This window comes from Sphaerodactylus townsendi, linkage group LG15 (assembly GCF_021028975.2).
Source record: "Sphaerodactylus townsendi isolate TG3544 linkage group LG15, MPM_Stown_v2.3, whole genome shotgun sequence".
Taxonomy (NCBI): Eukaryota; Metazoa; Chordata; class Lepidosauria; order Squamata; family Sphaerodactylidae; genus Sphaerodactylus; species Sphaerodactylus townsendi.
In genome coordinates, this window is record NC_059439.1 from 7,590,143 (window position 1) to 7,604,749 (window position 14,607).

The 14,607-nt window shown below is 47.6% G+C and overlaps 1 protein-coding gene across 1 annotated transcript in view; it reads left to right on the forward strand.

Moving 5' to 3' along the window:
- THRA (thyroid hormone receptor alpha) overlaps positions 1 to 14,607 on the forward strand; it is a 187,478-nt gene that overhangs the window by 141,209 nt on the left and 31,662 nt on the right. Inside the window, exon 3 of the mRNA XM_048517822.1 lies at positions 1,217 to 1,278. Coding sequence (XP_048373779.1) covers positions 1,217 to 1,278 — 62 coding nt within the window. The remainder of the gene's footprint in view (positions 1 to 1,216; positions 1,279 to 14,607) is intronic.

A 14,607-nucleotide genomic window follows, 5' to 3' on the forward strand; every position in this document is an offset into this window, starting at 1 on the left:
GTATTTCTATTGAACAATATATATATATATGTACACACACATATAAAAATGTTGCAAATGTATGTCACTCCCCCCAAAATATTTAGTTTTAGCCATATGCAATTCCAGTGGTTTATTAGAGACTTTCATAGTTACCAGGATTACAATCACTTACAAAAACACAGCTGCTCGTTTTTACAACTGAGATGGTTTATTCCTCTCCTGGGTATATTTGGTATCTTTCTCAACTCTTTCGGAATAGGTGAGACTTTTGCGGCAATCTGTTCAAGGAATCTTTTTTCTGGAATAATTACATTTTCAGCAAGAGGCCTGTCGTTTGACTTGAAAAGCAAGGTTCTCCAGCACTCAGTTCTGTACCCAAAGCACTTTCTTACTGCAGGTGTAGAAATTCACATGTCCTTCTTCAAAGGTTGTTCATTAGCTAATTTAATCCCTTGCTCTGGGATAAGAGGCAGTTGTCTAAATTGCAGTGTTTTGTGTTTTTTACATCAGGCATCGTCCACCCACTTTGGATTCAGAACTATGTATTTTATGTCATAAGTAAGCATTTGGGGAATCTGAGTTGGATCCTGGGAATCTGGATCCAACTCGTTAAAACCCCAAATGTGCCGTTTGCCCTAGAGTCATCTTCCTAATCAGCCCGTGTGAAAATTCCCGGAGGGAAAGAAAGAAGGAAAGAGAAGGCACATCAGGGTAAAAGGTTCTAGCCTAGACCTTTGCACGCTCTGTTGGTTTTCCAGCATTGAGTAGTGGTTAGAGCAGCAGACTAGTTTCTGGAAGACTTGCATTCAACTTTTCTCATTCAACTACCCACAGAATGCCCATGCAGGTCAGCTGGCTTGTGGTGAGGGTGCTATAATAGGGTTTTAAGACCACAGAAAGGCCACCATGGGAATCCCAACTCGGGGGAAGGGGCGAGTGCATGCAAACATTTAAACTTTTCCCCGGTCCTCTTATCGCCTCTGCTCCTTCCAGATAATGTGAAGCGAGTCCTCTCATTCTGCTTTTGCCTTCATGCAGGGGAGAGGGATGGTGGAAATGAGGCTGCGTGAAGCGCAAAGGTGAGCTGAGGAATCTTTGGTGCGAGAGGTGGCAAAGCGGCATCGTGGCTTATAAAGGTGGCAGGTGAAGAAATGGGGTTGAATGAACCCTTGAAGTTGCATAAAATTAAACCCTGTCCTTTTTCCCCCTCTTCCCCTCTTTTCCTGCTGCAAAGGTGGCCGGATGGGAAACGTAAAAGAAAAAGCAGCCAATGTTCGGTGAAAAGCAGTATGTCAGGTAAGTGCTTTTATGTTTGCAATTGCATAACACCTGTCTCTTTTGGGTTGGCCTGTTTTCACTCCTCCTTGACCCCAGTGGGCAGCGTGGCATGAATCTTCAGCATCCCTCCATTCTTGCTGATTCTTGACTGTTTGACTTTTTGTTGCCTCTTCCCCAAAAGGCACCATTCGTACTGTAGGAAATGCTGCCCAAATATACCATGATGCCCTGTAGAGCGGGGGTCCCCAACCTTTTTTGAGCTGGCAGATACATTTGGAATTCAAACATGGCATGGTGGGTTCAGCAGCAAACTGGCTGCCACAGGATTCACTTCACGATTGCCACAGCTTCACTTCAGTCACAGCGTTCAGATCTTTATGCTGTGGTGGTAGTTGCTGCCAAAGCTACATTTTCAAAAATCTACACTGCCAATCATATTTCCAGTGGTCAATCAGAAGCCTTGCTTAGCAAAAGCCCTACCTGGCCCCACCCACTTCCTAAAAATCTGGGTGCCAAAAAAAGTGTTAGATACCAATGACGCCCATGGGCACTGTGCTAGGGACTCCTGCGCTAGATGGTCAGATGTGTGGCAGAGTCACACATTAGTTGGTCTCCAGCAGTGTCTCATTGTGGCAAATTGGAAGCGTAGGTGTTGGGAATGTATCCCAGTCACACACAATTTATGGTCCATTAATTGCATGCTATGTTGTGTCAGAACTGACAAGGAAGTTTGTGGTGCTTGGTTAGTGGGCTGCATGCACGGCTAGTGGGCTGCAGCATAGGGAAGGCGTAATGTCAAACTGGGATCAGATCCCCACTCTGCCATGGGAACTCACTAAGTGAACCTTTGACCAGCCACTCTCTGTTAGCCCAAGGTGAATGTGCGGATAAAGTGGAGGAAGAGGGAACATTGTTGTATGCCATTTTGGGTCTGCAGTGGGGTATAAAAATCTAAATGAACACAGTTTGATGTCACAAGTGTGCTGGTCTGGAGTGACTTTTGCCAGTTGGGCAGAGCAGAGTTCCATCACCACATAGCTTCAAAGCGCAATTATATCTTACTCAGGGCAACATACACAATTCTTCATAATTCCATTTTATCTTCACAAACCCCCACCCCCCACCCCCAAAGAGGTAGATGAGGCTGAGAGTGACCCCTTGTCTACCACGTACATTTCATGGCACAAGGGGGGATTGTATCCCAGCGCCCCAGATAGGAACAGAGGATGGTGTCCCCATTTTCTGCCATCAACATTTGCACAGCTATCACTCAACAAATTGCAGTTTTCAGTAGTTAAAAGAAACTCAGGCCTAGCCTCACCTTGGCACCATATCCACCAAAAAGAATCTTTTTACTGTAGAATCATAGAAGCAGCCTTGGAAACGGAAGTTCCTGTTGTCCAATCCCGTAGCTGCACGGATTGGGATCTGTCTACTTGCCAGCGGCCCACCCCCTTCCAGATTAACCTGTTCAGTCAATGCCAAAAGAATTCCTCAATGAAGAGCGTATCCACAGCAGGTATGTGTTTGCAGACCCTCATGCAGCCAGGTCTGCCAAAACACATGTGCACACCAGATCAGCAGGCATCCAGATAAGGGGTGGCTTTTCCAACACCCCCCTCACCCTCACACAGACATTAAGTTTCGAGTCAGACCCTCAGAGTATGAGACAACAACATCAAGGCTTTGCAACAGACATTGGGGTGTTCGTTTAGGTGGGGGGTGGGTAGAGACTGCCTTGACCCAAAGAGGCCATCACCCAGACAGGAAAACAGGATATCCTTCAGAAATCCATCTTTCTTGATCCCATTGAAGTTCTTTTGATCCTTTCTGCTGGCCAGACAGAGGTCATGCAATGGGGGCAGCTCAGGATATCAGTTCTGAACCGGCCAGATCTGCAGGCGGAAGATAAAGTGTTAAAGGGCGTGGCTTCCTGTGGGATCTCAAGAGGTGAAGTTACAGTGCTCCAAGGCACAGGAACTGGCTGGCGGGCACATGTGAACGCCAAGCCATATCTTTTCCCATTAGGATGGGATCCCCCCCCCCCCTCGGCTTTTCCTCCTGTCCACCTGCTCTATTTCTCTCCAAATCCAAACGTTTTCACTTTTGCCAATCAAGAAAATTGGCCGCTCTTCCAGAACTCTCTTTAAATCCTAAGGTTTTGACTGACAGAATGGCACCTTTTATAGAGTACTGTATAGCTTCAGAGATCTGGACGCAATATTGAGTAGAGGGAAAAAGAGAAAGAGCAATTTTGAAGGGGAAACAATATATCTGGAACTGGATTTTAGGTGATTAATGGTCTAATTTAACATCTGGATGAAGACTGCCATCCATATGTGATATGGTTTGTAATTTTTCTGTGGATTTAGGGGAGGTTCCATATGTTGGGAGGTTTTTTTTTAAGTATTAAGCCCAGAGTTTATCTGTATTTTCACATAAGAAACAGAACTCCAGAGGACAAGAGTAGATTTCCTATCAGCAACGTATGTTATATTTGCCACTTTGAATTAAAAGGTACATCTATTGATCTTGAAATTCACAGTGCCATCAATTTTACATTGTTTCAATTTTACATTGTGTTGATTTCACAGTGCAGGAAAACTTTAGCATACATCTCTACAAAAAGGAAATGGTAAAAGGGGATCGATTTGCATGGGAGTTAAGATGTTTGCTGCGTGGTGGCAAATGTCTGCTGTGGCAAGATTTGTTGTGGAGACGTTTTTCCTCTAGCCCCGCTTCCACTTTCCATTCTCTCTGCAGCAAGCAAATCCACCGATCCTGGTCCAAGTAGGGGGTGGGAGAATGTCTTGACAGGGGCTGCGCTGACCATCAAGACCATCATTGATGCCTCCTTGTCGATGTAGGCTCAGGTGAATTATGCCCCTCACATGACATTTTACCATCTCTGCCAGGTGAGACAGCTGACTCCCGAGCTATTCCAAGCCAACTTAGCCACAGTGATCCATGCAACGGTCACCTCTAGGCTGGATTACTGCAACTCGCTTTTCCCAGGGCCTGCTCCAGTAATGCCAGCTGGTCCAGAATGCCATAGTGAGGGTCCTTACTGGAGCTTCGTGGCAAACATATGTTCAACCTGGGCTCTGCCAGCTGCACTGGCTCCACTTGGAGGATTGGGTCAGGTTTAAGGTCTTAGCATTATCATACAAAGCCTTAAACTGTCTGTAGCCAACGCATTTGTGAGACCATGTCCCCCGATGGACACTCAGTTCATCTAGTGAAAATTTATTTGTGGTCCCTAGACCAAGAGAAGTCTGGCTGGTCTCAACCAGGGCTTTTTTGGCCCTGGACCTAGCCAGGCAGAGGCATAGCTAGGGGAAATGGAGCCCAGTACAAAATTTGAGGTCCCCCCCAAATGGGCAGCCACTGTGATGCTGGAATCCACCCCCAAACAGCATCACTTTCAATGGTGTTTAAACTCAGGAGCCCAAATTTTCCTTTAAAATCCACCTTGAATCTGTATCCCTCTTTCTCTGCTCACTGTCTATTGAATGAGGAAGAAAGCCTGGTGCAAACTCTGAGTTTTGTGCAAACCCCCCCCCCCCCATCCGCCCAATGGGCAGCCACTGTGATGCTGGAATCCACTCCCAAACAGCATAACTTTTAATGGTGTTTAAACTATGGAGCCCAGATTCTCCTTTTAAATCCACCTTAAAGGGAGAATCTGGGGTCCCCAGTTAAAACACCATTGAAAGTGATGCTATTTTGGGATGGATTCTCCCCCACCCTGAAACAGCATTACTTTAAATGTTTAAACTGGGGACCTCAGATTCTCCCTTTAAATCCATGCTGAAGGGGGTGGATTTAAAAGGAGAATCTGGGCAATTTGGCGGTACCTGCTGTCAGGGGTGCAATCGTTAAGCTAGCAGCCCCAAACTTTCTGGGTATCTTTAGAAGATTCTCCTGATGGTACCAACCATGTTTGGTAAAGTTTGGTTCAGGGGATCCAAAGTTATGTACTCTCAAATGTATAACCCCCATCTTCTATTAGCTCCCATTAGAAACAATGGGGGATGGGGCACCCTCTTTGGGAGTCAACAACTTTGGACCCCCTGAACCAAACCTCACCAAACCTGTTTGGTGTTATCAAGAGAGTCTCCTGAAAATTCCCTGAAATTGTGGTGCTGGTAGCCTAAAAACTGCGCCCCCTGCAGGCCTGAAACCAAAAAACATTTTAAAAATACAAAAAACCACAAACGGGGCGGAGCTTCGGACATGTAATGGGGGGGTTGAACCTGAGGACCCCCCCTTACTTACGTCCTTGGCACTGCGAGATCTGATGCAGTTCCGCAGGGCCTGCAAGATTGAGCTGTTCCACCCCGCATGTGGTTGAGACAACAACCTCCCCCCTTCCCACCCCTTTCTTCTTTTCTCTTTTCTCCTTTGATTTTTAGAGAGTTCATGTGGAACTCAGTGGTTTTATCGTCATCTTGGAATTGTTGAAATTAATGTATACTTTTAAATCTATTGTTTTTATTATATTTATTGTTGGAATTATAGTATGCATATGTTTTGTTGTAAAACCACCCCTGGGCTGAAAGGGGAGAGGCAATATACAACTTTTAAATAAACAAACAGAATGAATTCTGTAATTATGACTTTATTTACACATTTTGCTCCTCTTCCCCTTGCAGTCATATTCTGTTCTATCACTATATGCATTTAATATATAAATGCAAATGAAAAAAAAATTTTTTCTTCTGCTCAGGCTGGTTGTAAAGGGTGATATGCAGCGTGACAGTCAGGATGCCTCTGGGGTGCTGAGGCCGCTTGCATCTTTGGGGCTTGGGGGGAAGGGATTTTGGTTGCATATTACGTAGTGTGTTTCTGCTCTTTTCCTCTAGCAGGTGTTGGTCAAGGCCAACTCCAACGGACTTGCATTTTATCTCTCACTGTCTGCATATTTGTGCTTTTGGTTCACATGGGGGGGGGGTGTTTCACCCTCAATGATATTACTGACAGTTTTCGCGGGGAAAAGTCAGTTCTGGCTGAATACTGTTTTAACAAGACTTTGTTTCCATCATTGGGAATCTGACATTAAGCCAGAACTCCCTTTATTGTGCGACTCTTCGTGCTCACATCTTCAGCTGAAGTTGCGCATTTGAAATACATTGTTGCTTTTCTTTAAGGACTGTCTGGTGTTCCTTTGTCTCCTCGCTGCCTGGCTAGCCTGATAGAGGAGGGGACACCTTCTGATTCCAGCAAGGCTGGTTCGGCTGGGTCTGATACCTTTCACAATGATAAATCAGGACTGACTACCTGTGATCCGTACCTGGGAGTTGGTGCGAGTAGTCAGTCTACTTCATCCCCTATACTGGGGGAAGGACTGGGAGCTACTGCAGCCCCCCGTTACCTGGCTGCCCCGTTAACTGGAGTTACAGTAAGGCGTAAGCAAGCGTCAACTGGGCCTTCAGTCCCCTTGTTGGATTTGGACGAGGGGCCTGCCCGGGCCACGGCTTCGTTGGCGAAAGCACCAGCGGGAGCAATGGCGGGAGAACCTGCGAAGTCGGGCGACACAGAGATGTGGTGTCACTTCCAGAGTCGAGAGGTGGTTTGGGAGAATGAACGGGCTGAATACCAGAGGGCATTGAACCAGATGCACCTGGATTTAATGTAGTTACATATAGTGGTGTCCCGCACGGAAACCAAACATAACCAGGCTCGGGACGAAGCTCGAGCCGTCCGTTTACAGCTTCAACAACCACCTGCTGATGGGGCAGGGGGTGGAGGGCCCCCAGCCGGAGTTCCTGCAGATGGGGCTGGGGGTGGTGGTCCCCCAGCTGGCGTTCCAGCCGGAGACGGAGGTCTGCCAGCACCCGCTGGAGATGGGGGTCTGCCGGCACCAATCCCTGGGCAACTGGGTGCTGGAGGGCAACCAGCTCAACCCCGGGGGCGTTCCTGCGCAGCCAATACCCATGGGGATACCAGCCCCACCTTTGCAGCCTCCTGTCTTTCCAGCTCCACCATTGTATCCAGCTCCACCACCACCGTTTCCATTTCAGCCACCATACAGGTATCCCATAATGCCTCCTGCAGCTACGTCAGGCTCCCCGTGTGAGATTGACAGCTCGTTATGATGGCTCCCAGAAGAAACTTCCTGTGTTTCTGGTGCAAGTCAGTACTCATATGCAGCAATATGACCGTCAATACCTGAATGACTTGGAGCGAGTGTATGAGGTGGGATCCGCTCTGGATGATATAGCAGCCGAATGGTATGTCCGTCTGTTCCAGAGAGGGGCCCCTGAACTGCGTGATTTCCAGGAATTTATGATGGCCCTGCGACGTCGCTTTGAAAGCCCATTTGTTGGGGAAGAGGCAAAGAAAGAACTGATGATGATGCGCCAAGGAGCCGTGCCATTTGTGGAATTTGTGGAGAACTTTCGTAAAGTTCTGGCTTTTTCATGCTGTTCGCAAGATGCTGGATAAAGGACTGTTTTAACAAGACTTTGTTTCCATCATTGGGAATCTGACAGTGACTGACATGTGGGCTCACTAAGGAATCCACACGCACGTTGTGAGTATGTTCCATGCCACATGTTACGGTGTGCAAGAGATGGGAAATACACACACCTACCCTCTCTATTCCACAACATATGTAGGACTCTCTGTTCAGTCACTGTGTAAACTGCCTGGCTTTCTCACATGGAAACTGAACAGGGAAGGTTACGGTACTCGCTTTTATTGATCCTCCAAAGAGACTGTGTAGATTGGTCTGATGTGGCTGCAAATTGTGTGGTCTGTCAGTGGGGGGGAGGGCGTAGGCCCAGGACCCTGATGCTTTTGCTTCTTATCCAGATGCTAGCTGGCAGGGAGGGAGGGAGGGGAGAGGAGGCCTTCTCTTCTTCTCCCCTCACCCCAAACCGGAGGGTTTTTCATGTTGCAAACAGCTGTGCTCCAGATGGCCAGAAGATCCACAACCCCTTCCCGTCATTGCCTGTCTGTCTGCTTCCCTCTGGAAAATGGTGTCATCTCTTTGGGAGCCTTTCTCTGTACACATGTAGGAAGGAAAAGTGTGTACACTCTCAGATGTGAGGGGGTTACAAAGAGGTATTTTACCCAGAGTACTTTCATTAGGAAGCTGTAACTAGTAATAAATTCCCAGTGAATGTTAAATCTTCCAAAAACAGACAAGTTATGTCAGCTATGACTTGATGGCACTTGACCAGCATGGTGTAGTGGTTAACAGCAGTATACTCTAATCTGGAGAACTGGTTCTGATCCCCCATTCCTGCACACAAGTGGTGGACTCTTATCTGATGAACTGGATTTGTTTCTCCACTTCTACACATGAAGCCTTCTGGATGACCTTTGGCTAGTCACAGTCCTCTCAGAACTCTCTCAGGCCCACCTGTCTCACAAGGTGTCTGTTAGGGGAAAGGGGAGGGAAGGAGTGTGTAAGCAACTTTGAGACTTCTTATGGTTAAGAAAAATGGGGTATAAATCTGTCCTGGGATGGCGGCCAGCCCTATCCCTGGAGTGAGTACCATTGCCCAGGACTCAGACGCACCGCTGCTGGCAGGTCTCCCCAACTCCCCGAAGACATTGCCAGGAGCACGGGAGCAGCCGTGGTTGCCACCACTGCAGGATGTTAGCACCAGGCTGGGCAACCCCTGCCCACCAGCTGGAGCACCATAGGTTGGCCACCCCTGCATAAAGTCTACATTTTGAAGCTGCCATTTGCTCCAGTTGTAATTACAGGATAACACCAAGCTCTTCCTGGAACTCTGCTTGCAGGTTTGTTGGTATTTCTTGCAACAAGCACATAATCTGTGAACAATGTACGTGCATATTTAAACACCCAAGTTGGGGAGCCACTGGCATATGTACATGGGTATTTCAAGACATGTGTTATCATCCCCTTGTATTTCTTGTAAAAATTGTGGAGAAAAACAATACCATCCTCTGCTAACACTGCATCCTTCTAGTCCCCTAGATCTTCTAGTCCCCATTCTAGTCCTCTAGATTTTATCTCCAGTTTTGGTAGCGAAATGACCTGGGAGTAAAACAAGGTAGAGCAGTACTGTGTAACAGAGTTTCTGAAACAGCTGTTGTAGCTGTCTATTAGAGGTTTCCAATCTTTTAGTGAGTGCAGGCCCATTTGGAATTCTGACATGTCATAGCGAGCACTGCAACAAAATGGCTGCTGCAGGAGGCAGAGCCAGCTACAAAACGAGTGCCACAGCTTAACTTCAGTAACAAAGTGTAGATCTTCGTGCTGTGGTGCCAACAGCTGCCAAAACACAACATTTTTTAAAAATCTGCTCAGCCAATCAAATCTCCAGCCACTGATCAGAAGCCCTGCTGAGCAAAAGCCCTTCTGGTCCTGTCTACTTCTTAAAAACACTTGGTGGAAACAAGAAAAAGAGCTGCTAGGCATTGTGGCATCACAGCAACCACATTGGGTGTGTGTGTGTGTGTCCTGCTATATATCAATGAGTAACCACATGCACGCACCCTTTGTTGGTGTGTTGAATTGTTAATTGATTATATGGGAGCAAGTTATTAAATCATACACAGTTTGTATGTTTGTAGTAATGAAATTTGTGAGGTTTCTCCCCCTTTTCTGTTGTTTGAAAGAGATGCTGCACCATAAAGAGAGGGGGTTACTCTGGTATCACTGGGGATTCACCTTTAGTTCAGCTCGAGAGAAACCGTGAGGCCTAGGGGCAGGAGGAGCTGATGCTGGGGAGCCTAGAGGGGAACAGGCTAGGAAGCCCATAGGCAAGATGGCTGACGAAGAAGTGTTTCACATCACATCGTCCACCTTGAATCCAGATAAATGAGCCTGGAACCAAGAAATCAAAACCCTGATGGGAGTCTGGAAGGAGAAGATCACACAGGTTGTAGGAACAAGAGGCTCAAGATAACCTTTGGCAGGAAAGCTGAGAAGGAAGGAGGCCGCAGGCACTGGGAGAAGTTAAAGCACGTCCATTCAGAGGTCTGGGGTGGGGGGGGGGGGAGGAGTGGAATTGTGGAAGGATTGAGGTGAAGGGACACTGGGAGCAGAGCTGCTTCTACATATCCTAAGGTACTGCACTGTGGTTAGGACTGCAGCAATTATTTGCAGCTGGATTTCCCTTTGTGGGTAAGCCAATCCAGTTGCAAATGATGGATGGTTTTCACTTGAGAAGGGAAGCTCCAGAGAGTGAAGGCAGCGAACAATATAGGCAGTGGCCTGAGGGAAAGAGAGACAAAGGCACAGAGTTCACCAACAGTAGTCGCCATCGCTGAATGTGACCTCGGAGTTCAGATTGACAGATGCTGAGGGAACAGTCAAAAGGGGAGTTGCTAATGGGCTCTGCCTGTGGGCTTCCCCGTGGCACCGGATGGGCTACAATGAGAAATGGGAAGCTGGACTAAATAAAGCGCTGGTCTGATCCAGCATGGTGGTTCCAGTCCCCCCTCTGCCAGGGAGGTTTGCTGGGCATCCACAGGCCAGTTGCTTACACTTCCTCTCAGCCTGACCTCCCTTTTGGGATTGTTTTGAGGAGAAAAGGGAGGAGGATAAAATGATATTATCAGCTGCTTTGGGGTCCTAAGTGGGCAGAGAAGCCGGATGGAAGTGTCTAAAAGAATAAAAGTTATTTACCATAAATGCTCTTAGAAACAGAGAGCCCTACATGAAAGTATTTGAGGTGATGCTACGCCATAAATAGCAGTGGGATCGGAGGGAGAAGAAAGAGGCATCAGAAGCAGGCCAAGGAGGCTTTATGCATTGTGCATATTTCATTTGATAACTTTAATATTTAGATTGTAATTTCTCCTGCCCCTCCCCCTCCCCACAAACACTAAATTTCTAGGCGACCTTCCCCTGCTTGAAGGCAGCTGTCACTATTCTTCCTGGGGAAGAGTCCCAAGTTTTATTCTCCCCCTTCCCATGCATACCAATTCCATGGGGTGGGGGTAAGGGGTCAGGGCTCGGTCACCCAGGGATCATGTGGAGGTGACCCTCGCCACAGCACCAGACAATAGGACATTATAAGGGTGGGGGCAGGCGATGGAGAGAACAGGATTCCTTTTCTGGGGCTTGCGGGGGGGGGTGTGTGCCTTCATTGTGGGTGCTGATGAGGCCCTAGAGGCTAAGCAAGGTTATGGGAATTGGTGTGGGGGGTGGGCAGATAGGGAAGTCAGGCCTGACTTCCTTCCCCCTCAGCCCCCCAAGCCCCAGAGATAAAAGAGCCCTTTTATGGCAGTACATGGCGTTGTGCTTTCCGCATGAGCAGCGGGCTCATTAACGCTACTTTAAATAGCCTTTCAGAACCGCTAACAAAGCTGGGAGGGAAGGGGTTGGGAGCAGGCAAGGACAGACCCTGCTGCCCCCCTCCCCCACCACAGATATGAGGTCGAAGAGACACCTTTGGGCCCTTGGGGTGGATTTGTAGGGGTCTCTCCCCCTCTTCCGCCACTGCTGCCCTCCACATTTTGTTGGCAAAGTGAAACTGCCTCGATTCTGGGTAACCAGAGAGCGGAAGGTGTGAGGCCTCAGGGTTGCCGATCTCCCGGTGGTGCCTAAAAATAATCCAGAATTGCAGCTGATCACCAGACTACAGAATTCAATTCCCCTGGAGAAATTGGCTACTTTGGAGAGTGAACTTTATGGCATTATCCCCCACTGAGGTCTCTTTCTTCACCAAACCCCACTTCCGACTCCACTCCCCTGGGATTTCCCATTCTGGAGTTGGCAAAACCCAGTTGTAACGTGAGACTTGTTTGACCACAACCCCATCCTACTCTTCTGTGCAGAAGCACCAGGCATAGAGATTTCCAATAATGCACAGGACTGTGGCATAGATTAATCAGATTGAGACCAGGGACAGATCCAAATTTATTGTGCCTGGGATTTCCACGTTCCACGCTCCGTCATCTCTGCTATTTATTTATTTTTTCATAACTTTCTGTTTAGAAGGATGTCTTAGTGAGGAGTCCCTGCATTGCATCTGATGAAGGAGGCTCTGGGATGCTGGAATAAAATGTTATTAGTGTTTACTGCACCTCTAGACTTCTCCTGTTGATTTTTACAGTGAACTTCCATGGCTGAGCAGAAAACTGAATGCAGGCCTACCCCGTCCATTTGAATTTTTTCTAACAGACCACCCTGGGGCACGTGGAATGCCTCTGAGCCTGTGTTGTGTGCCAGTGTTTCACTGCTAAGTAGGGTTGTCTGTTGTGTGCCACTGTTTCACTGCTAAGTAGGGTCCCCTGCCAAGTAGCAGATGTGAGGAGGGGGTCTTACCAGTTGCAAAGTCTAGAGTTTTGCCCAAATATTTCAGTGTTTCCCACTTTGTCCGCAATGTGATGATGTCACTTCTGGAAGTGACATTGAGGTTCCAGCAGCATCAAGGCCTAGACCTCAATTTGAACCTGGTAAGAGCCCTACCAGCCAGCTGAACAGCGTCGGAGTGGGGGATCTCCCACCCATGGTAGGGGGTCTGGCAACCCTACTGAAAGCTGAGTTAACCAAAATCCTGCATGTACCACATATACCCAACATATATTTGAACTTTAAGAGATGTGGTTTTAAAAATTTATTTATTTATTCCATTTATACCCCTCCCTACACTGAAGTCCCAGGTTGGCTTACATAATGGGGTTCAAAGCCCCATTAAAACATACAATCCTAACTTTCAGAAATTAAATTCTCAAACTCCATACATAGAGTTTGAGTCACATCTGTCAGCACTGTAATTATAATCTGGTTTCAAATTGGCCATGAAAGTAGCAGTTAAGAATCCACTGTGAATTCCATTCTTTCCATCTTCCTATAGGCTGTGTGCAATAAGTGTTTAACTTGAGAGAGATTCTATGGAACGAGGAAGTATGACCGTTTCTGCATGGCGGCAGAAACAGCTCTCCCCCAGCATTAATTATGCCAGTGGAGGCTCAGGGACCGCTCGGCATCGTGCGGGTGGCCCTGAAGCTGCAACGAACTGGAGAGGCGGCTCCACACGGAGTCGCCTCAGGTTCATTTTGTTTACTCACCTCTCCTTCCTGCACAGCTCTGGAGGGCTGGAGGGACTTGCCCACGCTGCCCTCCAATCTCCAGGGGTTTAAAACCTCTCCCCTTGAGCGGGGTTTAAAAGCAGTGTCTTCGCGCCCCTTGAGTGGGGTTTAAAAGCGGTGTCTTCGCGCCGCTTGGGCAGCACGAGCACAGCGCTGCTGTGATGCAGCAGCGCCTGCTGTGTGAACAGCGCCCCAGGAGTGGTGTTTTTACCGTCCCTAGGGCGCTGTTATTGGGCTGTGAGGAAACAGCCTATGACTCTTCTGCCTGAGATGGAGTAATCATTTAGATGTGAGAATGAACATGTACTTCCTGTTGGAACATCAGAACTCATAGCCTTCCAGTGAAAACTGGATTGCGGTTCTTTTTGGACTTCTAAAATATCTAACAAAGCCATGAAACTCATTGTATCAAGAAGTTGTAATGGCCATGGACATAAATGGCTTCTCAGGAAGGAGCATAGAGATCAGCAAAGATTAGGTCTGTCAACAGCCTGTTGTATGTGAAGGAGGTGCTTTGCCCGTTGCTCAGTATTTTCCAAACTGTGTATCAAAGTATACAGGTATTCCACAAGAAATAAACAATAACGCTATGTGCACCCAAACCATATTCACTTTCAAAAGAGTTTGCCTACAGCATCCCTGAATGATCTGCTCCTCTAGCCTTGCCTTCTCCTTGGAGAAAGTGTTTGTGCATGTAGGGGAGGAAGATGATTCTGCCTCATCCTCCCTTCATTGTGATCAGATCATTCAAGCTCTCCTGATGCAAAGATGCAAAACAGTTGCTCACTCTTGGAGGAGGATGTTCTTTGAATCTCCACATGAGTTCTCATTCGAAGCTTACAGTCTTTGGCTCAGAACAGTTACACAGAGAAATAAAGGATGGGTGTTCTTCGTAATTCATACTCCTATATCCCAAAACGCTGACTTTAGAGCATGTGTAGACAGATCTGTTGCACTTCAGACACTCTTTTAAAGTCTTTCTGTGTGTACCTCCCCGCTCCCCTCCAAAAAAACCCTCAAACATGGTTGGCAAAATCTATGGCAGTGGTGGCGAACCTATGGCACAGGTGCCAGAGGTGGTGCTCAGAGCCCTCTCTGTGGGCACATGCAAACAGTTTCCTCCCCCCAGACACACATCTAGGCTGGCCTGGGCCGCTGGGCTCGGTTGTTAGCATTAAACCTAAGACCTAGTTTTGGGGAAGCAGTGTAGGTTATCCTGTTAAGTGCTGTTAAACCCCCCTGATTTTCATGAGAAGAACTAAAGCGTGATCCTTTACCTGGGAGTAAGCTTGGTTGCTTGCAGTGGGGTTTGCTTCTGAGTAAACC